Source organism: Nyctereutes procyonoides, unplaced genomic scaffold (genome assembly GCF_905146905.1).
Source record: "Nyctereutes procyonoides isolate TBG_1078 unplaced genomic scaffold, NYPRO_anot_genome, whole genome shotgun sequence".
Lineage (NCBI taxonomy): Eukaryota > Metazoa > Chordata > Mammalia > Carnivora > Canidae > Nyctereutes > Nyctereutes procyonoides.
Window position 1 is genome coordinate 15,206,973 of NW_026575137.1, and position 24,662 is coordinate 15,231,634.

General features: G+C 36.0%; 1 protein-coding gene across 2 annotated transcripts in view; it reads right to left on the reverse strand.

Moving 5' to 3' along the window:
- The window catches only part of ANKRD46 (ankyrin repeat domain 46), a 31,362-nt gene that overhangs the window by 3,788 nt on the left and 2,912 nt on the right, over positions 1-24,662 (reverse strand). For both annotated transcript variants that reach the window (XM_055303364.1, XM_055303365.1), the window contains exons 2-4: positions 6,242-6,342; positions 3,581-3,918; positions 2,257-2,415 (exon numbers count right to left, since the gene is read on the reverse strand). In XM_055303364.1, the coding sequence (XP_055159339.1) occupies positions 2,257-2,415; positions 3,581-3,891 (470 nt within the window). In that variant the 5' untranslated portion in view covers positions 3,892-3,918; positions 6,242-6,342. The remainder of the gene's footprint in view (positions 1-2,256; positions 2,416-3,580; positions 3,919-6,241; positions 6,343-24,662) is intronic.

Genomic DNA, 24,662 nt, shown 5'->3' on the forward strand with positions numbered 1-24,662 from the left:
TATAAACAGAATTATACAATATGTGGTTTTTTTGACCAGCTTCTTTTATGGAGCATGCTTTTAAAGCTCATCCATAGCACATATATGTCATAGCACGTATCAGTAGTTCATTCCTTTTTATGGTGGGATATTCCACTAGATGCACAGATGACATTTAGTTTATCCACTTATCAGGTGATGGACTTTTGGGTAGTTTCCACCTTTGGACTATTATAAATAATACTTCCATGAACATTCATATATAAGTTTTTGCATGAACCCATGTTTTCAATTTTCTTGGGTACATATCTAAAGTGGAATTATTGGGTCACATAGTAACTGTGTAGCTTTTTGAGAACTGCCAGACTGTTTTCCAAAGCAGCTACTTTATGTTCCCACCAGCAATGTATGAGGGTTCCAGTTTCTCCACATCCTCCCCAATACTTGTTGTTGCTCCTTCTTTTTGATTATAGCCATTCTACTGGTATGAAGTGGTAACTTGCTAGGGCTTTGCTCTGCATTTGCCTAATGACCAATGATGTTGTCTGTAAGTTTTTTAATTTAAACTTCAACCACCACATATCTACCATGATACTGAGCGGCAGGATTAAGCTAGGGCAACTAGGTAGTATGAGTATTAGTGGTTCAATTTTTTTAAGAACTGGATTTACACAATGCTATAAATAATACAAATCTTTATGCTAAAGGAAGTAACAGGGATGTGAAAGAAGCAGGAGTAAATATTTCATATAGAGCAGCTCAGATGACTATTTCTATTGCTTAGTAACTAATCACAACCTAGGCAAAAGAAAGTTAAAAGTATATTTCTGGTAAGGAGGTGCCAAGAAACTGGCTACTAACAAAATATAGCAAGAGAGGTGCTAAAAACGTACTAAGCAAAAACACGTTCTTGGACGTTTTTCATGATAAAGAAGCTTAAAGTATTCATGAAAATAAATTTCAAGTTGTCTTGGAAGAATATGATCTTTTACAAATAATAGAAAACTCAATGCTGTCATATTGCTTCTGGCATCTGTCAATCCAGAGTACATGGATGAGAGCAAGGGGCTTGTCAATGTATCTTAGACATCTTGATTATTTTATATACTTGTCAGCTCTCAATCATACGTCACAAGCAGCATGCACTGTTCTACAAGTAAAACTCTAATTTCTTTGGACAGTAGTAAGTTCTTGAAAGTATCTAAACAGTCTTAAGTGTGAGAGTGGAGTTCACGGTTCCCAAAGAGTACGCCAGCCAGCACATGAAGAGGAAGGAAAGCAATCACTGGTACAATGGAATCAAATTAAGGGTCAACTATAAAAAATAGAGAGGATTTCAATTAGAGCTCACAGAAACCAGGATCTCAACAGTCAGAATGGACTATATGATCCTATTTCTAAGTCCTGATCAGTCAAGCTCCTGGGTCAACAGCTGATGAAGGCCCTTGAAATATATTCCACTGAAAATTTTGGGAGGAAACAATAGTAGGTTGATCATCCTTCCTACCTTGTAGTTTGTGGAAGGCTGAAACTCCATGGCAGCCAACAGACTCCATGCTAGCACAACTCAGTCTGACCTATGCACTTGACCTGGTGAGCCAGTGGGGCCAGGAGGAAAGACAGTCTGTCACCTTTTCAGAGCTCCCTGAACTGTGTTGTAAACTGTTCCTACATGAGAAATGAGATACTGAAGGCCCTATCCATTGCTACATCTTAGCTTCAGTTACTGACAGGAGCCCAAATGTCATTTGTTCCAACTCATGGGAAAGTTACTTTCACTTTCACATTACTGAACTGTGTGTTAAGTCTTCATTTCTCTTCTTGTTTTACTTTTCCCCAGCACTCCACTTGCCTGCCTTTCAAATGGCCTTTCTGGTCTTCTAATGTTGTCCAAGTTCCTAGCCTTACTTATCTTTCTCCTTCTTTTCTGAAGTCCATTCTGTTTGTGACCTGCACTTAAAATTCTCAAACTTTTGGGTCCTTCCCTCATATTCAGCTCTTAACCACCTCTTGTCCCTGGTGCTGACAATACCGCAGGCTTCCTTGCACAAGGGAAGACAGAACAGTATATGCATGTGGGCACGTAGTACTTTCTGTTAATAGCCTCTCGATTGTAATCTGGAGCCATACGGGCCTATATAAAGTTCAAAGAAAGTGTATCAAAGCTCCGTACTTGAAAGCAAATAAATAGAAAGCTCACAGAGTTGTCATAAAAGATCTAAGTGACTAAAAGGACTTAAAGTGACTTGCCCCTTAAAAAATTAAATTGTTAAGTACCTTTCACTCTCAGCTGTCTGCATGGTCTCCAGTTTTGAGTGAGCTCCTCTGTTAAATCCTTTCACCTCCTGTTCTTCCAAAGATTCTAGCAATCGGATGACATCTTTATTCACTCCTCTGCGCTTTGCCAGAACCAAGGGTGTAGCACCTTGATGATTGCTAAAAAAGTTCATAAATATAAAGAGGTCATTATACACCTGGATTATATTGTTAGTACCCATTTGTGTAGATCTCAGTGATAAAGGCATGGGCTGAATTGACTCAAAGCCCAGAGCAGAACCAATGACTGAATTGGAACTTGAATTCTGAATTAACCTATTTTTTTCCTTATAGGGAAAAAGGAAAGAAAACACATAGGCAAAAGAGTAAATAGCTGAGAATAAATAAAAGAAAAAGAGGGCAATTTCTTAAAAATTAATTGGAAAATTCTAGATTCTAGATTCATTCTTATCTGACATTTACCTTTTATGGCAATAGAGCATACATATTTTTAAACAGTCTAAGGATTAAAAATAAATAAAAGCCCAAAGCAACTAAATAAGCTACTTTGATTCACCTAGCTATTTAACACTAATAAGAGAAGATAGCCAAATAGCAGTGAATCCCATAGCCAATTCCCACCACATCTATCCATTACATCTGCCGTCTTTTTCAGATTTAGGTACAGTATAAAACCAATAATCAAGGCAACATGTAAGTGTAGTTTAAAGGTCAAGCTCAGTTTTAAAGATGGTCTGAAACCTTTTCCACTCCAGAGACAAGGTATCACTAAAATACTACTTCTTGAAACTACTCACTATAAAAAGGACTCTGAGACCCAGAGAGGTTACGAAGCTAGCATGGTATATTACATGATAGAAGACTAACAATTTGGAATCAGGCAGAACGAGGTTCAAATTCCAGCTGTGTGGCCTCTTTGTTTAAACCCTTGTCTCAACTACTACATCTGTAAAATGAAGAGAACACCAACCTTAAGAGCTATTCATTCTAAGGATTAAATGAGCGAATGTAAGTAAACACAGCACAGATTTTCAAAAAATGTTAGCTCCTTTCTTCTTTTTCCCTTGTCTGACAACACATGATTAATTAGTAGCAGAACTTCACCACTGTCTTCATAGAAAAACTTGTGCTGCTTCAGCATAAATCTAGAAGTCAGCCTCTTGTTTCCTCACTCCTCTAATGAGATTACCTTGTCCTCCATTCCTTGTTGAATTTGTCACTGCAGCTGATCAATGAGAAAGCAGAATTGATAGACTCAGATGACCACTGGTTGACAAACTAATGGGAGGAAATGACTAGACTTCAGAAACCACAGAGAACTTACCAAATATCAATTTTTAGTCCATTAGAAACTAAGAATTGAATAGTATCCACGTGGCCACAGAGATGGAGAGCTGTGTTTCCTTGATAATCTGTGGCCAGAAGATCAGCACCAAATTTATGCAACAGCTGGCAGATGTCTACATTCCCTCTGGCTGCTGCGAGGTGAAGGCCTGTTCTGCCCCTGCTGTCACGAATATTTGGGTCAAAGCCGCTTTCCAAAAGCCGCTTGGAATAGTTAAAGTCTCCATCAATACAGGCTTGTAGCAAGGGCACATTAGTCTGAGACGAATCATTTACAAAAACGTAGGACATTATTCTGGTGAAGTGGATGGAATATGCCTGTAATGAAACATGAGGTGAGTGAGATTTGGGAAAGCCAAACTAAATCACCACAATGAAGTCATTTAGAGAAGCACTATTTCTCTTCCTTCTTAGCCTCCTGCCTCTAATAAATTACCTCACCAAAAAGAAACAACAAAGTTATCAATTGTATTTTATTTCCCATTAAAATGTCTTATTTTCTTCATATCTGCTTGATCAAAATTGCAATTAAATTACTATAAAGCTCTATTTTGCTTTTCATTATGTAGAAAGATTAAGAGAGATCGTTAAAGGTAAGCAAGATATAATTGCTTAAGTTTAAGTTTACTGCATTATCAGAAGACATAGAACATGATCCTTAAACTTCAAACACATGTTATTGCTGGTAGAGATTCTAACTCAAAACAAAGCATATTTTTCACATATTTGCCTTTCATTATATTTGAGATATTCTACATGGTAAACAGAACTACCTGCTCAAAAGTTAACTAAATCAGCATGAAAAAAAACAATGAAATAACTTAATTCATATTCAATAAAGACCTGCTGAATGTTCTGTCTATAGCACAAACTTCCAATTTTCATAGAGAAAAGCTAAGAAAAGCAACAAATTGAATTTTAAAATTGGAAATACCATGAAATCAACTCAGACTTTTTTACAGTATTGATTCTATTCTGCTATTCTGTGATTATCTAAATATCAGATTTTGCCAAACCCCCATTGTCTAAAGCCTGAGACATGAAGAAAAACAGATCTGTCTGGGAATACAGAGGCAGCGCAAAGGCAGCAATCTGAAATGTGCCCACTCCAAATTTCATACATCTGAGTAACCTAGCTTCACCAGTGTGTCCATACCTCTTTCACTGATTCCTCCCTGCCCCAGCAGTCTCTTGGTTTGTGTGTATGTCTCCTTGACACCCTCTTGGTCCATTTAAGGAAAAATTAAAGCCTGACAAAACAAACCTAAAAAACTGAAGAGAAAACAAACCAAAAGAAGAAAAGACAAAAGCAGAGACCAATATGTTTATAGAGATGACTCCCTGACTCTACAGTTACAAAAGCTGAGTCACAGACAGGGTTGGCTTGTAATCTGTCAGCAAAGCCTTTCTTTCTGGAACACTGATGGAACCGGATGTTAGACTAATCTATTCTTGTGTCTAACCTCAAGGGGATTCAGGAAAGCATGGCTATGGAGTTTGGTGAGATTCTTGGCCACCACTCCTTTTAGCCTGGTTTTCCCAGCAGAGCCACAGGCCCTCTAGAGGTGGGCTACCATGAGAGCTCTGCTGCCTCCAAGGGTTCTCTGTGCAAAGGAGAAACATTAACACACACTAGGCCTGTTCTAAGACCGGCATCGCACCCAGGGCACCAAATGACTTTTACTTAATCTTCCTAACAACTCTATGATAAGGGTTATTATAATGAATTTTAGTAAGGAGACACTGAAAGATGTCAAGCCAAGGAAATGGCATGGTCTTATTAGGTTAAGTCTTTCAGAAAGATTACTCTGTCAGCAATAGGGAAAGGTTAGATTAGAGTGGGTCAAGGCTAGAGACTGGGAGATAGAGGTCACTGTTGAAATCCAGGCAAGAAATGATGACAGCCTGATCTAAAGCAGTGGCAGAGAGAAGGGAGTACACTGGAGAGGGACAGATAAGATAGAATTAGCGTAACTTAATGACCTGCTGCATAAAATGGGTGAGAAGGAATTATTAAGGATAATTCCAAAATCGGGAAATCTGCTAATGATTAAGAATTACAGAGATCAAGATAAAAGACTTCAGATTATGACACTATATAATGCTTTTTAAAGAAATTAACCCATTGAGGAGAAATTACTCATTAAAATAGTTAAGAATTCTCTTTCGAGGGTAACCTCCCGATTTTCCCCTACAGTATTCACAGGATTCAGTCATTAAAAAAAGGACAAAGTTATCAGAAGCATTTTAAAAAATAAAATGCCACATATCAAGTGCTTTTCAAGAGATAACATGTTTTGTTAAATTCTCTTAAGAATAGATAATGAAAAACAAGCTACTTGATAGTTTTGGTTCTAACACAGAAAGAATTCTTGTGGTTTGAGGATTTGGGATTGTTCTGAATGTTGGCTCAGTGGAGGAAAAAAAGGCCTTTCTTGCTTATTTATTTTTTTAAGTGAGAATAAGTGTGGTGTATTTTGTGATTTTCATTGTGTCCTTGAGAAACTAACTTTACATTAAAATTTAATAAGGCCAATGATAGATAACATTTTTATCTTGATCACAGAACTGAATGTGCCATAAAACAAAGCATCTAAGCTTTCACATAGTGTGAGGAAGTTGAAAGTAGAAAAATACTCACGTAAGCGTGAAGATTAGATCTTTCTTTCCGTGGTCACCCAGCAGTTTCTCTGAATTTTTAAGTAGGTTCAACAGAATATCCAGAAATGTGATGGGAAGGATCTATAGTAAAAAGAAACTTGAGTTATAGCAAGGGTGTAACATGAAGAAAGTCTAGCTGTTCTATTAAAACATAGAGAAGCTGGTGGGGCCTGTGAATATTCTCCAGAAAATCTATGAGTAAGGCACCAATTTGTGAGGCCAGTAGTAACTGACAAATAATGAGGCAGTAAAAAGGGAGAATAGAACTAAGGAGTGGTTCTGTTATCCACAAACAAGAAAGCATGGTCAGAAAGACAAAAGAAAAAGAATCAAATTATGTGCCATCAGTAGAAGACAAACTGGACTCTGAAAATAGACTCTAAATGACTGGGATTCAGAATGCATACTTTTCAAATTATAAATGGTGGCTAGGTCTCAGAGTAGCCCACAAAAGCATTTTTAGAATTAAAATGCTATCTGCATGGGAGTAAAAGTAAAAACAACCAATACTTATATTTAAACTAAGCAGGATACATTTAAGGAAAAGTATTTCTAATCCATCTTGAATGCTAGAACTTAAATCTCCTTCTGAGACTGTTCTTCTGCCCCTTTTGCTCTTCAATGTGAAAGAAATATCAGCTCAAGTCTATTTGCCATCTTTTCCACATGCCAGTCTTGCTCCTCCTGAAACGTGCTGCTGCCCCACCTTTATGCTCTTGCTGGGACCCCTTCAAAACTCCCCTCTGCACTCAGAGACACCTCAAGGACCTTGTCTGCCCCACCATACTCTTGTTGTGAGGAATCATGGAAGTAGGGTCATGCACAGGCAGCAGGGGACCACCAAAAAAATCAGTATTAATTCATAAAACAGTTACTAATGTGCTCAAAATGTGACAGATACTATGTGAAGTGGTAGGATATAAAGATTACAACCTGAATTTGTAGCTCAGGATGAGATTTAGGTTAACTTTTACTGGTCATTCATGCTCAATATTATCAAATCCCTATTTAAAAAACCTTGTATGGGAAATAATGTTATTTTATGAGGCTCCATTTAAATATGTAAGTCAAGTTGAATCATAAGGGTTATCAGTGCTAAACTGGAAGATGAGGGCTGACAAATTATATGTACCAATTTAGACACACTTCAAATTACTGAGCCACTTAATCAATTTCCTTGCACAAATATTCTTAGTTCACCCAAAGCATACTACCTTTATACTGACCACTTGGGGTTGAATCTCCATGACTAAGGCCTACCTCTAATATATGATTTTCAATCTTAAAATGGTGCAGGTGTTACTCTGAAGAGAGTACGGTTCACATTATGAAAAGGACAAGCTTTGCTTCTCATTTGGAGATAGAATTATAGATTACATAGTTACCTCTTCAAATGACCTGTTAAATTCGTAAGATAGTTCCTCAACTGATGGTTCCCAGAAGGTCAGTGGGTGGGGGGAATGGATTAAACAGGTGATGAGGATTAAGGAGTGCACTTGTGATGAGCACTGGGTGTTGGATGGAATTGCTGAATCACTATAGTGTACACCTGAAATTAGTATTATACTGTATGTTAACTAACTGGAATTTAAATAAAAACTTAAAAAAATTCACAAGAAATATAATGCTTCTGCCATTCTCTTTTGATGACAAGCCCCATATGAAAGTACATTTGATCAAATTACAGATTTATTTATGTGATTTCAAACTTAATATTATACAAATGCATTAGACCTAATTATACTTGAAACCTGCCAAGAAAGTGTCTAAAACCCAAATTAGAACTTAATCACTAGAAATCTATTAATAGCTTCTCAAGAAGTTATGAAAGTAATTCAGAACACATAACTATGGTTCAAGGGGTGAAGAAGACTAAAGATTTTTTAATTAAACTTTTTGAGATAATTGGAGATTCACATGAAGTTGAAAGAAATAGTACAAAGAGATCCTGTGTACTTTTACCCAGTTTCCCCTGATGTTAATATCTTACAAAACTAGAGTATCACAACTAGGATACTGACATTGTCAAGATACAGAACATTTCCATCACCACAAAGCTCTCTCATATTGCCCTTTTACAGCCACACCTACTTCCCTCCCACCTCCACCCCACTTCATCTCCTGGAAACCACTATCCTGTCTTCCATTTCTAGACCTGTCATTTCAAGAATGTTATATAAATGGAACCATACAGTATGCAGCCTTTTGGGGTTGGTTTTCTTTTTTTCACTCAACATAATTCTCTGAAGATTCAGGTTGTTATGTATATCAATAGTATCACTCTTTTCTATTGCTGAGTAGTATTCTATGGTATGGGTCTACCACAGCTTGTTAAGCCATTCACCTTTTGAAGGACATCTGGTTGTCTCCAGTTTGGGGGTGTTATGTTAAAGCTTCTAAAACATTCTGGTACATATTTTTAAGTGAACAAACATCTTCATTTCTCTAGGAAAAATGGCCAGGAGTGCAACTGCTGGTATGGAGGCTTAAAGATTTGGACTAAAAGACAGTCAAGTCTGAAGATGCCTAATGTTCCCATTAAAAAAAAAAAAAAAGTAAGATCTTCCTTGGGATCATCTGTCTGGGTGGCTCAGGCAATCAGGACAGTGAGAAGTTATTTACAGAAGAGTTTGTTGGACCATGCATTAATAAGGGCCCCGAGCATTTACCAAAGGTACTGTGTAGTAAGAACCATTCCACAAGCAGAGTTATAAACACTAATGTATGAGTATGAACACTGAACTAGTATCTTTCAAGATTCACAGAGGGCTGAGTCTGTTCCCCTGTAAATGAACATAAAAGCTAAGCATAGTGAAGACTGCTTTTCAAGGTAGAAAAAAACAGGAAGGAAAAAGATAAAATGTGGTCTGATTTTCCTGAGGGACTATTTTTAGGAGTGTATAATACTCTAGAAAGGCAGTTTTTCTAGTGTCAGAGGTTGTTAAAAGAGCTTGGCTACCTCACCCAGAATGTATCTGGAGCTAGACTGCCAGAATCCCGGTTCAGGTACTTACTAGTTGAGTGACTTAAAGACTCAAAAAACAATAGTTACACCTTCCTGAGGATGGGCACACCTCTGGGGGGGACAGCTCTCTACTGTACGGAAGATAGCCTGCATGGAACATTGAGCTTTGAGCCCCTGGTAAACAGAGCAGCATCTAGCAATGGAGTGACCTCTAGTGGGGAGTAAAGACCTCCAAGAAAGGAAAAGAGAACTGGTTCCTGGCAGAAGAAAATCCACAAATTGTGGAACTGTTGAGTCCCAGAAAATCCTCTCCTTGTTCACCATAGCCTGCCTGGTTCCTAAGGGACAGTGTCCATGAGGCGCAGTGACTATTTTGGAGGCCAATTCCCTGGGACTGTTAAAAGGAAGACTCTGAGGTTCATGTCTTGAAGGGCTGGCACAGCTTAGCATTTAAAACTCCTCACTCCATGCCCTGTGGCACTGCCTGAGACTTCATGAGGATGAAGCCACTCATCCTTTAGGATGAAGCAGTCACCTTGTTAGGAACGAGAGGTCCTAACACCACACAGCACTTGTCTCAATCCGAATGACAAAACAATAAGAAGGTTTTAGTGGAAGCATGATTGATGGAAAAAAGTCCCAGTTAATATTTTTTTATATATTTTTCTTTTATGTTAATATTGGGTCATAACTACATAACTTTAAGATAGTATCTCCTTGATGGTTAAGAACTAATGGAGAAAACCTGTTGTATTTTAATATATACTCATTAAACCTAACTTTAAATTGGTCTACTAGGGCAGCCTGGGTGGCTCAGCGGTTTAGTGCTGCCTTCAGCCCAGGGCATGATCCTGGAGACCCAGGATCGAGTCCCAAGTCAGGCTCCCTGCATGGAGCCTGCTTCTTCCTCTGCCTGTGTCTTGACCTCTCTCTCTCTCCGTCTCTCATGAATAAATAAAATCTTAAAAAAAAAATAAATCGGTCTTCTATATTGAGTATTACCAACCATACATAATGTATTAATTTATTTTTCATTTTGAAAGGCCACTGGGAAAGGTAAAACTAAGTGCTAAATTCTTGGTTCAAGTGGACTGACATTATGCCTGCATAGCAACTTTGATCAGACACACTTCAGCAAAATGCAAGGGAAAAATGGCATACCTGGAGAGACACATTATCAGATCAGACTGCCTACATTTTCTAATGTCACAGAGAAGTATTAAAACTCAGAGCGCTATATAGTAAATGGAAGCCCAAATCTGGATTCTTATACCTCATGTGGTTATTCTTAAACTTTTAAAAGGATACAGTTGTTTTAAAATATAAAAATAACCTCAAAGAACCATAAAATAAGAACTTCCAATGAAGTCATTATAAGCAGGGTTACTGAAGGATCACCCTGGAGAACTGTTAATGAGCAGTAGAGATTCTTGAAAGATTGGTTTGATAGTTTGATGTCAAATCTTGAATGCTAAATTAAGGAATTTGTACTTGATCATGATAGTAATCAGGCCTTTTGGGAGCAGCAGGTCCAGTTATGTGGACTAACTGCTAGCACTTGAGAGTTACTGTTCTTAAAATCCAAGTGCTGCACAGATCTACAGATATTAGGCAAAGAAAAAAGCTGTATCTAAAAGAAATCTAGCTCTGCACAAGTAAAAATGTTAACAATTTAATTCCTTCGAAACATTAATATTTCTTCAGGCTGCTTATCTTCAATAGCCGTATTTCTCTAATAAAGTCTCCTAAAAATTATCAAGGCTCAGAGAAGTTAATGAACCTAAGGCCACACTGCTTTAAGTGGCAGAGCGGGCTTCAAATTTAGTCCACAATATTTCTAATATGCCATGCCACCTCTATACAGTTATCAAGATGATCAGTAGGAAATGGTTCATACAAAGCTCGGTTGCTTGTTTATAACTGTTTGCGAAAATTCCTGCCAGACCTTGTCTCTAATATGCCAAGAGATGGGTCTGAGATGTCTGTGTATCCTTGCAGATTATATACTGCCTGGCACATTTTTTTTTTTTGAAATCTAGACATGAGAGAACCCAATAATTCTTTGTGAATTATATACTCAAATTCATCTTATTAACAGGATTTTAACATAATATTTTTTACAACTAATTCTATAACTTATTGTAAATTTATTAATAAATAGGAACAAAGAGAAGAAAATAAAAGTTACCCATCATCCTACCAACTAAAAATAACATTACTATTTTGGTGCTATAGTCCTCCAGCTTTTTTTCTCTGTATGAATGTATTTTTAATTCATACTATTAATACAAATGTTAAACTTTTTACTTACTGGATCATGAACATCCATGTTATCAGTCTTCCAAAATAATTTTTAATGGTTCTATTCTATAATATTCTATAATTTTTCAAACTTTTCTTGTTAAATTCCTTAGCACATTAAAAAAATTTGCTTTGCATTTTTCTTATTACATGAATTTAAATTCATTAACATTTTAAGTCAATTATAATCTAAAAGGGGCACCTGCGTGGCTCTGTTGGTTAAGCAACAGATTCTTGGTTTTGGCTCAGGTCATGATCTCAAGGTCCTGGGACTGAGCCCTGCCTGGGGCTCTCCACTCAGCGGGGAGTCTGCTTGTCTCCTCCTCTCTCTGCCCCCTGCCCTCCATTACCCCCCCCCAAGAAAATAAATAATCTTTAAAAAAAAAAAAAACATAGTCCATGAGAGTTTTAAAATAACATTTTTGGTCAAAATCTATCATAATTAATTTTCAGACAATATATTTAAAAGATATGACACAGATGGATCCCACTATAATGTGGAAGTAGTCCCCCCCCCCTTTTTTTTAAAAGATTTACTTATTTATTTGAGAGAGGGTGTGCATGAGCCCTTGTGTGCATGGGGGGAGGGACAGAGGGAGAGGAGAGAATCTCCAGCAGACTCCCTGCTGAACCTGGAGCCCCACATGGGGCTCGATCCCAGAATCCTGAGATTATGACTTGACTTGAGCGGAAACCAAGATGAAAGCTCAACCGACTGAGCCACCCAGGTACCCCTTGTCTTATTTCTTTATGGACAAATAATTTTACTTTGACAGCAATTCTAATACAACACTTGCTTTGCTCACAATAAAACTTCAAATATTCTGGTGTATCATTCATCTTAAACTATACAGTTTACTTTTATTAGAATCTCTTTAAGAATCCCTATTTACCCATTTTTTGGAAGATTGTTTTGGAAGGCCCTGGGAAATAAATTCTCATAGATCATACAGCTAGGATCTCAGTTCTTAACCTTTGAGATATCTGCCCAAAATAAAGCCAAAATATGTGGATATTTATTTTGAGTTCCTAAGAAAGAAAAAGGGTAGCCCCCTTTTTGAAAGTAAGCAAATAAATTTAAAAAATTGAGAATATTATCCTTTCAGGATATTCCAGCATCATGAAGAGCATGTGAAGCAGGAAGTTTTTAAGTAGAACCTTCTGAATTTTACTTCCAAGTCTCAAGAATAATTAAGAGAAGTTCAAAAAGTAATTTTTAGATAGATCTGGATCTACTACAGATACATTTTTACTTTATATCTAATTTTGTGGTATTTTCAAGTCTGATTTGCTTAAAATTCTTAATTTTGTGATTTCTTCAATGATATGTTATCAATTATTTCATAATTACAACTTTATTAAAGCAATAAAGGTGAGGTTAATTTGAAATGTATGAATTACAAAATGCTACTAAAGGCCAGTTCAATATGTTTAAGTTCATATAATATTGAAAGTAGGCTAATCAAGTATTACTTAGCAGATGTCCTCAGGAAACAAAGCTTAATGAAAAAAAGAAACAAGGATTTATTTATATGTCTGCTATCACTATGCAACAACTGCTTAGCAACATGGGATACATAATATTTAACATTTATTAAGTTATTATATTCCAGGCATTATTTATGTGGTTTTCCTGGAATGACTGATGTAATCCTCTTATAAACCCCTATAAGGTTAAGTATTATCATTATCCTCATATTATAGGAAAAAAAAAAAAAGGATGGGGATAACTTTGGTTTGTTAAGATTCTTTTCCATATAATGAATTAGTTTAGGAAACTTTTCATCAAAGATTACATAAAGGGAAACATTAGTCTACCCACACACCCCAAATTAACTCCTTATAATCATTTCAATCAAAGTAAAATTTTCAAACTGCAGGAAAAAAAACAATAAATATCTGGAAATGTTTCTTACTTTACAGGAAACATCAGTCACATGGTTACAGGAAACATTCAGCCATATATTCTGAATTAACTCTTTGCAATCTTCTCAAAGTGGTCTTTTTTTAAGTGTGAGAAAACAACAATAAAATATTTGGAAATATTTTCTACTTTATTGAAAGTGACTAAATTCCTGGACTCATTATTCTCAAGTATTTCTTACTCCTTGGGATAGTGAGAAAACACTTGTCTAAATTTTTCTTTCTCCATCAGAAAATCAAATAACCCCAACCAAGGATTTCTGACATATACTTCCTCCAATGTTTGTACTACTTATATTTTTGCATTATTGAAATTTAGTTCAACTTTTGGAAAAATATTGGCTTAAAATAAAAATTAATTGTTCACAAGTGGATTACTGGTATCATGGATATTTTACTTTATTCTAATATTTTTCAGTATTTTCCAAAATCTTTACAATGTAATTTTAACATGTTTAAAATTCTTAGCAGGGGACTTTCCCCCATAGGAAGTCTTCAGTTTATAGTTTGTAATTATATAATAAATAAGCATTGGAAGGTCAATCTGAAGTCTTTCATGAGCATGGATTATTTTTGTAATAGTGATTTAAAAAAAAATTTTTTTTTTGAAAACAGCAGTACTTTATTGATGACCTCATGGTGCCACCCTGTGGCCTACCTGGGCTTCAAGTGCAACTTTACCATCTAGGACAAGAATAGAGCAAAAGGAGGGAGCGCCTTTGAGGTTTGTTTTGTTTTTGTTTTTAAAGTTTGTTTATGTATGTGTAGTGTATGTATGTGTATAACCTCCACACTCAATGTGGGGCTTGAACTCACTATCCTGGTAACAACAGTCCCATGATCTACTGACTAGCCAGGCACTCCCTCTTCTCTTTACCTTACACTTACTTATTACTATAATTCTCAATAATTTTTATAATCAGTGAAAATTCAGAGCTGAGATGAAACTCACTTTTCCTTAAAAAAAAAAAAAAAGTTTTTATACAACATAATGTTGTATGCCAATACCTCAGTTTAAAAAAAAGTTTACCAAGCAAATTAATGGCATAAATATGATTCCAGGATTATCTGGATATCCAAATCTCATTAAACCCACCTTAGCAGACTTCATTTATACAAAATTAAAGTGCTAAAAAAAAGACATTCCTGGGGGCACCTGGGTGCTCAGTTAAGCATCTGACTCTTGATTTCGGCTCAGGTCATGATTTCAGGGTTGTGAAATGGAGATTCTCTTTCTCCATCTCCCTCTCCCTATGCCTCTCCCCCCCTCAAAAAAAATGACAGCCCTACTTATTTATTTGGTGTTATTTAAAAATAGAGGAACTACAATATTTGTAAATTATTCCTCATTTTCTAAATAGTTTAGAAAATGTAAACCAGATTCACCTCAAATAGTCTGAAGGCACAAGACTCTGTTCTAGGAGAAACTGGAACACTTCCATGAAGTTTATACAGCCAGGAGGGCCATTCAGGATCATCCAACCCAATTTCCTTATCTTACATATAAAGATACTGAGAGGGGTGCCTGGGTGGCTCAGTGGTTGAGCATCTGCCTTCAGTCAGGGCGTGATCCTGGGGTCCTAGGATCCAGTCCCACATTAGGCTCCCCACAGGGAGTCTGCTTCTCACTCTGCCTGTGTCTCTGCCTCTCTCTCATGAATAAATAAATAAAATATAAAAAAGAAAAAAAAAGGATAATGAGAACCAAAAAAGCTGTAACTTTACATGCTATTTTACAAGCAAACTACCCCTTACCCCCAAGATTCTAGCTCCATTCATGATTCACCGTACATCATCTTCAACATAAGTGTCACAATTCTATTGTAATCTGTCCCCATCTAATGCTTTAAATTGTGCACCAGATGAATGTTAGCATGTACTGCATCCTTCACGCAGAACATCCATTCTAGTGACATAGGGTGGACAAGGGCCCTCCCTAGGCTAGACAAGCCTGCAGAGGATCTAGCAGACTTGAGATGTGCTCTGACTGCATGTGAAGCTATGTGAATCACTGTGGTCTAGAGCTCCACATTGCTTACAGTGATGTAGACCCTTAAAATTCAAGAATTCCTGACACATCATTATTAGACCCACATCCTACCTCACACATTCCAACCTCTAGGGGCCTAAATAAGGACATACCATGAAAAAAAACAACTAAACAGAGGACTAAGGAATGAATTTAACAAAACAGCCTCTAAAAATGGCATGGTTATATATAGCTACAGAAGGACCACCATTGGAGACATTTCCTCTTTTTCCCTACTGGAAGTAAGAATTAAGGATAAGCCCTTTGGTAGGAAGGGAGTAAAGGATGGTCTGAGACTTTAAAGGGAGACTTTGTTTCCTTTCCTGCCCCCCCCCCTTTGGACTGGGGAGGCATCTTCTGATATCCAGAGAAAAGAAAATAGAGATTGACATACTTAGAAATGACTCTACGTTCAAGGAAAGAGAAATAGGGATTCTTTTTACCCTAAATTTCTTAGTCCATTTTAGGAGGATAAAAATAAGGATTACAGGGAAAAGCTGTATATTTTGACTTGAGCTTTCCTCATGCTGCCACTTAGGAACCTAGGATGTGGGGCACAAAGTGGGAAAAACACCAGTATTCTAAGGCAGAGCTGAATTGGCAGTCCTGATAGCAAGGACAATAAGTATGGCAATCTTCTTTCCAACTGAAACATGGCCCCTACAAACCTCTCCTGTTAAAATGGCAGATCTAAGAGTTGGCTCAATTTGAGCCTATGTACTCAGAGTTCTAAGGAATTTTTTAGAAATGGGAATAGGGCTGGCAAATCCCTCTTACCAGTTTTCCAAGGAACTATTTTACTGCTCAGAGACCTACCAGGTCATTGTGACCAATGAGAAAAAGTGGTTAGTGACTAAGGATCTTACGTTTTTAGCTACCTGGATCTTCATATAATTCCATTGGTATGTCCCAAGACATAAATACTTAAATTTTTTTTCACTCTGGCTCCACACTCAGTGAGGAGTCTGCTTGAGGGTTCTCTCTCCCTCTTCCAGGACCCTGGGATCATGATGTGAGCCAAAGACAGCCACTTAACCAACTGAGCCACACAGGCACCTCTCCTTTACTCACCTTTAATCTATCTTTTAACAAATGTACTTATATCTCTAAATTAAAAAAAAAATCTAGACATTTACATTTAATTGTCAACTGGCAACTGGACCCCATTGGTTTTCATATCGTTGTTTAAATATTATATAATTTCCGTGACGTCCTCTTTAAACCTATTAATTATATAGAAATGCACTTTAAATACTCAAACATGGGGGGCACTTGGGTGACTCAGTGGTTGAGGATGTACCTTTGGCTCAGGTTGTGATCTTGGGATCCTGGGATTGAGTCCTGCATCAGGCTCCCCTCAGGGAGCTTGCTTCTCCCTCTACCTATGTCTCTGCCTCTCTCTGTGTGTCTCTCATGAATGCATAAATAAAAATCTTAAAAAAAATAAATATTCAAGCATGGGATTTGAAAACCTTTTTGTTAATTTCCAATTTATTTGCATTGTGGTAAAAGAAAATGGTCTTTGGGGTAAGAATTTATTAAAATTTATAAGACTTTTCTTTTGGTTAATGTGCCATGTGTATCTAAAAAGAATGTATGAAGTATTAGTTGAAGACAGGATTCTACTCTTGATATACAATTTATCAATCTTGTTAATGTAGTTATGGAAATATTCTATATTTTTCCAATTTTTTCTATCTGATATACTGGTTTCTGAAAGTAGTGTTACAATTTTCCCCATGACAATGGATTTATCAATTCTTTCTGTAATCCCATCTAATCTGGGGTTACATTTTGAGACTATGTTTAATTACATGCATCACTGCTCTATCTTCCTGGAAGATTGTTTTTTTTGTTTTGTTTTGTTTTGTTTTTTAGTGTGCTTCTTTATTCCTATTAATGTTTCTTCAACATTTGATATTAATGATATTAACATTATTACATCAGCTTTCTATGGTTATAACTTTGGGGGGATATTTTCTTATGTCAACCTTTACATATAGTTTTGTTTTTGGTGTATGTCTGGTAAACAGGAAACTAGATTGTTTTTTAAAGATTTTTTTCCCCATAGGTGAATTTAACCAACTTATATTTTTTATGATTTCTAACCTGTTTGAACTGATTTCCACCTATTTTGTATGCTTTCTGTTTATCATCTTTTTTAAAAAAAAATTTGCTTCTTTCCTACCATCTCTTGCATTATTATCCCCCCCCCATATTCTCTTAGAAACCACTGAATATATTTCTTTTCTTCAACCAGTTATTTAAAAATTTTGACATACAGGTTAATAATGTTTCTTGAAGTCTAAAAATATCTAGAATTTTATTCTGAACACAATGACCAATATACTTTAACCACCATAGACCACTCCATGATTGCAAAGTTTTAGCTTTATGTTTAAAAAAACCTCTCCCAAACCCCCCCCCCCCAAAAAAAAGGTTAAATTTGTCAACTTTTTATCAATCAGATCATTCTTTTTCAAAAAATCCCACTGCCTCCCTCTGGATTCACTCTTCTGAAGTTCACTCTCCACTTCTTTTAGTGAGGATCTATGAGAAGTAGCCTCTTTCAGTCTTCGCAAATTTGGCTTAACTTGACTTTATTCTTGAATAACAATTCAGGTGATCATGAGGTTATTAAAGCGGTCAGTTACTTTCCCTCACTACCTTGAAGCTCTCGCTGATGATTCTAGGCATCTATTACTGCCTCAGTTTGGTTGTTGTTCTTGTGTAGGAATGTATTTTTCCTTGTCTGGTTTAAAATTTTTCACTTTATCCTTAATGTACTACAGTTTTACTGGGATTCTCTATTTAGGAGGATTTATTTATCCAGCTTAGATTACAAATACATTCTGAATTCCAAGGACTCATGCCTTTCTTGAATTCTGGCAAATTCTCTTCAAATAGTGCTTTTCAACCATACCTTCCTTTTAGATATATGTTGGAAACTCAATGATCAATTTATCATTTTCTTAAAAAACAAACAAAAAAGGTTTTTCTGTGCTACATTCTAGGTGCAGTTTTAGCACCATCTTCTAGTTCACTTATGCTCAGGCTGGTTTGAGCCTAAAAGTTTACTACACTTAAAAAAAAAAAAAAACAAACTCATACTCTTAAGTTTTCATTCCTAAGAGTTCTAATTAATTCTTCATATTCACCTGCTGTTCCTTTTTGTTTCATAATTTACTATTCATTTTTAATAAATGTGAGTCCTTTTTCTCTTTGAGCATATAGACACTTAATTAAAAGTCTTTGCTGGATGGTGCCCTAAAATTGTTTACTTCAGGACTGAATTTGTGTGCCAGTGCTAATATTACTGGATGAGGTCTCAGCACTTAGCATCTTTATTCCTTTTGGAATTTGTGCAGCAAGCTTATTTTGAGAGAAAGGTTTATTTGTTTGTTTTGTTCTCCATTCCTTCTCCCCCATGCTGACTCCTTCGGATAGCTGCCTCCATCCACCCTGCCACCTGGGAATGTAGTTTCAGAGCCAGGTCTTATACAAGGTAAGTTGAACTTCTGTCTCTCAGTAATAGTGGGCTATTACAGATTTAATCACTGAGCCAAAGTCTGGTTCAGTTCCTGGCTGTAAGACTGCCATGTCCTTCTGCCTTGCTAGGTCCAGCTTCTTTAAGCCCTCTGATTCCAGCCAGCAGTCAAGAACAGTTTTATTTAGACTCCTTTCATGCTTAGGGAATCTTTACCCAAAGCCTTGACTTTAAGCCATAACCTTACTCCACTCCTGTCTGTGGAGCACTTTTAATCCTCACCACCCAGCAGAAGCCAAATATTTACCTGCCACTACCCACTTCCAGAACAGCTAGCTACAGCTCCACTCACCACACTGTGCTTCTACTCTATAGAGATGTTTATTTATTGTTCTGACTATATCTTCCTAGTTCCCTCTTTTTATGTTTGATCAATTATTGCCATGTACTGAAACATGAACTTAATGTACTATTTTGATCTAAAACCAACTATATATATTTTTCTATCCTCAGAAGCCTACTGCCACTGTAGTGGACACATCGGCTGCCTACCTAGTATCTAGTCCTATGTTTTTCTGCCCCACAGGACCCAACAGCCTACTTCTTCACTGCTGATATGCTCTGAAGGGGTCAGCACTGATTATATTAAGCCATGTAATAATTACATTCCCCTGGCTGTAGTGGTTTATTTAGAGGTAGATATGTGACCAATCCAATAAGACTCTGCTTGGAATGCTAGAGTGATATATTCTCCTTTTATCCTGAAAATATGGTATGTAAACACCTAAAATTGCTTTGGTCATCTTGACATATATTTTATATATGTGTGCACACGTACACACACATATGCATGCATGCACAAACACATACTACAGGAAGCATACAAAGTAAACAGAAAAATAGAATTAAGCCTTGAGTAAACCTCGTTTGAGGCACATATTAACTCTGGACTTTTAAAATACAGGCATAAGTAAAGTTTCTTTACTGACAGTTTAAGTTTGTTACTTAGAGCCAGATGCTTAAATAACACAGAACCTAAAGTGGTCATTACTACTGATACCTAACCTACTGCTATATGTGCCTGTCACTGTTTTCTAAAAAGGAAAAGATATTTTTTGTATTACATGTTTCAGCAAAAGACTCAGGACAAAGGAAGGGTGGAGTGTAAGGATATATTACTAGCTTCAAGAAGGAGATGAATGAAACCTAGAAATCCCACATCTAAACGGGATAAGGAATTGGATGCTGACTGAAAGCTGGGTAAATTCTAGGAATTGACCAAGGAGATAACCCAGAGAACAAGCTGAAAAGATACTCTGAGTAAACAACTAAGATAAAAATAAGCTCACTGGTGGAAAAGTCTTTTTATAGACATTACGAGTTTTTGTTTTTTAAGACAAAATCAACGTAACAGCAGGCAAAACACAGGCAATGTGAGTTTTTTTTTTTTTTTTTTTTAAGACAAAGTAATAGGCAAAACACAGCCAAAAGATCGGGAAAGGGTAGAGAAAGATTTAAATGAAAGAAGCAGTGCCATTTGGTAATTGAGGAAAAAGTGACTGACTTTAGAACTAAAAATGCCACCAAAGTTACAAATGCCTAAACTCTTCCAACAATGTCACACTCAGGACATTTTATTTTAAAATTAAACTTAGGTTGGGGCACCTGTGTGGCTCAGTGGGAAGTGTCTGACTCGACTTCAGCTCAGGTCTTAATCTCAGGGTTGTGAATTTTAGCTCCACACTGGGCTCCACACTATGTGTGGAGCCTAATCAACCAATCAATCAATCAATCAATCAATAAAACAAACCTGGGTTAAAGGAAAAAAAGACATAATTAATAAGAGAAAATACATATGTTATTTGATTAGTTTTAATCAAAGTATCTAGTCTCATAAAGACCTACTGTGGAAAAGACAGCTAAGTAAACTATGTTTTCTTGCAGTTATTTCTGACTGACTTGCTACCATCCCTACGTAACACCGTCACATATATTTTCATTGATCATATTCAGAAATTTGTGAAAAGTACTACTTATTAGTACCTAGCAACATATTTATGGATATGTCTCCTCAGGCAAGGAAAACAAAAACAAAACCAAACTACTGGGATTACACCAAAATATAAAGCTTTTGCACAAGAAACCATCAACAAAACAAAGGCAACCTACTGAATGGGAGAGGATATCTGTAAATGATATATCTGATAAAGGGTTAATATACAGAATATATGTAAACTTACAGAACTCAACACCAAAAAAGACAAATAACCCAACTTAAAAATGGGCAAAGAAGCTGATTAGACATTTTTCCAAAGACATACAGATTGCCAAAGAAAAATACTGAAAAAGCTGTTCAATATCATTAATCATCAGGGAAATGTAAATCAAAACAATGAGATAATACCTCACACCAGTCAGAATGGCTAGTCACAAAAAAGAAGAAATAACAAGGGTCGTCAAGGATATAGAGAAAAGAGAACACTCCTGCACTGTTGGTAGGACTGTAAACTGGTGCAGCCACTATGGAAAATAGTATGGAGGTTCCTCAAAATATTAGAAATAGGAAAACCATATGAACCAGTAATCCCACTACTGGTATCGACTCAAAGAAAACACGAATTTGAAAAGAGAATATATGCGCCTATGCTTATGACAGCATTATTTACAATAGCCAAGTTATGGAAGCAACCCAAGTATTTATCCATAGATGAATGGATAAAGAGGATATGGAGTGTGTGTGTGTGTGTATATATATATATATATATACACACACACACACATATACACACAATGGAATATCACTCAGCTATTAAAAAGAATGAGATCTTGTCATGTGTGATAACATGGATGGACCTAGAAGGTATTATGCAAAGTGAAATAAATCAAATAAAGACAAATACCATATGATTTCACTTTTATGTGGAATCTAAAACAAACAAACAGAAACAGACTCATAAATACAGAAAACAAACTGCAAATTGCCTGTCGGGAGGAGGGTAAAATAGGTGAAGGAGATTAAGAGGCACAAACTTCTTGGGGGAAAAAAGTACTACTTACTGGATAGCTTATCAAATACACACAAATGTCAGAATTCCTTTGGTATATATGTGTTTATGGTTGCATGAAAGAGAGCTGTTTACAATACCATGATTAAACATGGAGGGCATTATGCTAAGTGAAATAAGCCAGACACAGAAAGATAAATACTGTATGCTCTTATTTATATGCGGAATTTTAAAAAAGCCTAACTCATAGAACCAGAAAATATTAATAGTAGTTACTTGGGACTGAAGGGTGGAGGAAAAGATGTTGGTCAAAATGTACAAACTTTCAATCAGAAGATGGCTAAGTTCTGAAGTTCTAACGTACAGTATGGTGATTATACTTAGTATTACTTTATTGTACACCTGAAATTTGCTGAGTAGATCTTAGGTATTTCCACACACACACACACACACACACACACACACACACACAAAGGTAACTATGTGAGGTAATGGATGTGTTATAATAACCTGATTGCGGTAATCATTTACAGTGTAGAAGAATACTAAATCAACACATTGTACCCCTTTAAAAAAATCATGTCATGTAACCTAAATAAGTACAATTTTATTTGTCACTAATACCTTAATAAAGCTGGAAGAAAAAGGAACAAGCATCTTTTTAATCTGGAAATTAGCTGTTCCTTTTTCACTGATTTTATTTTTATATTTTAAGTTAAGTTGATCATTCTTAAGTCTACCTACTGGTTTGGGAAAAAGGACTTTATTACAAAGCTCTAACTATAAACTTGAGTTTTAATAATAGTGAAAATTATTTTAAATAGGTAAATCTTTTACAAACACCACAACAGAGTTCTTTATAAAATGCCTACACACAATCCAATTCCATAATTATTTTCCTTATAAGAAATCTAGAAAAAGTCTTTAGTAGAATGGTACTAAACAAATTTGGCATGACATTTCACAGTATAGTGACAATCTCAAAAGTTCTTCCATTTTTAAAGGACAAATAACAAAAGAAAGTCAACATGGAGTAAATGAAAAATTCTGAACCAGAAGAGGTTCGTTAGATCTACATGAAGAAAAGGATACCACTGAAAGTTATTTATAATAAGAAATTGAGAAAAAATCCAAGAAAAAAATGTGTTCTTAGGAATATGCAAAAAAATTAAGAATGCAGGTTGGGGAAAAATAGTATTAGGAGACTGGGATAAAACAAAACTGCTGGGTAAATAAAAACATAAATTTAAAATCCAAATGGTGAGCAGTAAGAAACAGAATATATATCACAGAAAATCAAATCCAGACAGAAAGGCCTACTTACAAAGTGATGCAAAAGAGAAGAAAAAAGAATGTGTGACACAATTAATACAACTAGAAACCAGAGCCAACCCATGAAAAATTCTCACAGGAAAAAAAATGAAAACAACAAAACAATAGGTATAAAATTAAGAAAATACTTCCCTCAACTGAAAAAAAGGGATTGAAGGACCTGAAATCTTCCAGATAAGATTAAAGGATTGAAAAAAATCAGTAGATATAACCCTAACCTTTGAAATATTTTAATCACTTCAAATCTTTACAATGCAACAAATGCTGTACCTACTATGGAAATAGTACACAAGATCAAAGAAAGAGTTTATATCCACAGCTAAGATCCTGTAAATCTGCTATATGTTGTAATATCTTACTGATTACTCTGTATTTTGGGCATTAACTAACTCAGGGCAAACATAAGAACCTGAACTCATGACTTCAAATAAAAATTGCACTGTTTTTCTATATTTACTTCTTTTTTAAACCATGCTGCCTTATATTATTATTTAGTTGCAATGAAGTATTAGTCTTCACACTTTTCAATGAAGTATTAGTCTTCACACTTTTCAAGTAAACAGAAGTGTAGTTTTATTTTGTTACTTATGAATTAATTTTTATAACAGAATGGATGTATATCAGCACAGTCAGTTCTTACTACTATTGAGATGGCACACCTCAAAATAAATCCAATTTCTGGATGCATGTATTTTTATTTTTAAATGCACAGCTTATAACACTTGTTAAGTTAATTTTTTAACATAAGGTAAGAACAAAGTGGCAAAAGAACACACTCCACCTAAGCATTTTCATGAGTCCTGAAATGCGTTATATACGAAGGATAAGCTTTTAGGTGTATTGATTTTGAAGGTTAATAATACATTATTATCAGTAGTAGTATAGTTATTTAATTCTACCAGTCATTAATAAAATAATCCAAGTCTAGCTGCTAAGTAGGTGAAGCTGGAAGTAAAATTATTTACCATGGAAATGACTACAGTGCTTTCTAATAATTTATATATGAGAAACTTATAGCTAACTTCTTCTAAAGAGTTGTCTAGGGATCCCTGGGTGGCGCAGCGGTTTGGCGCCTGCCTTTGGCCCAGGGCGCGATCCTGGAGACCCGGGATCGAATCCCACGTCGGGCTCCCGGTGCATGGAGCCTACTTCTCCCTCTGCCTGTGTCTCTGCCTCTCTCTCTCTCTCTCTCTGTGACTATCATAAATAAATTAATTAATTAAAAAAAATAAAGAGTTGTCTATTACTTATAGACTCCAATTCCTCTCCCATTCTCTCTATAAACCAGGTTTTAGCCCAGGGTTTCTCCCCCACTATTCTGAAAATGCTCTTGCGTGGTCACCAAGGACCTTTGCATTG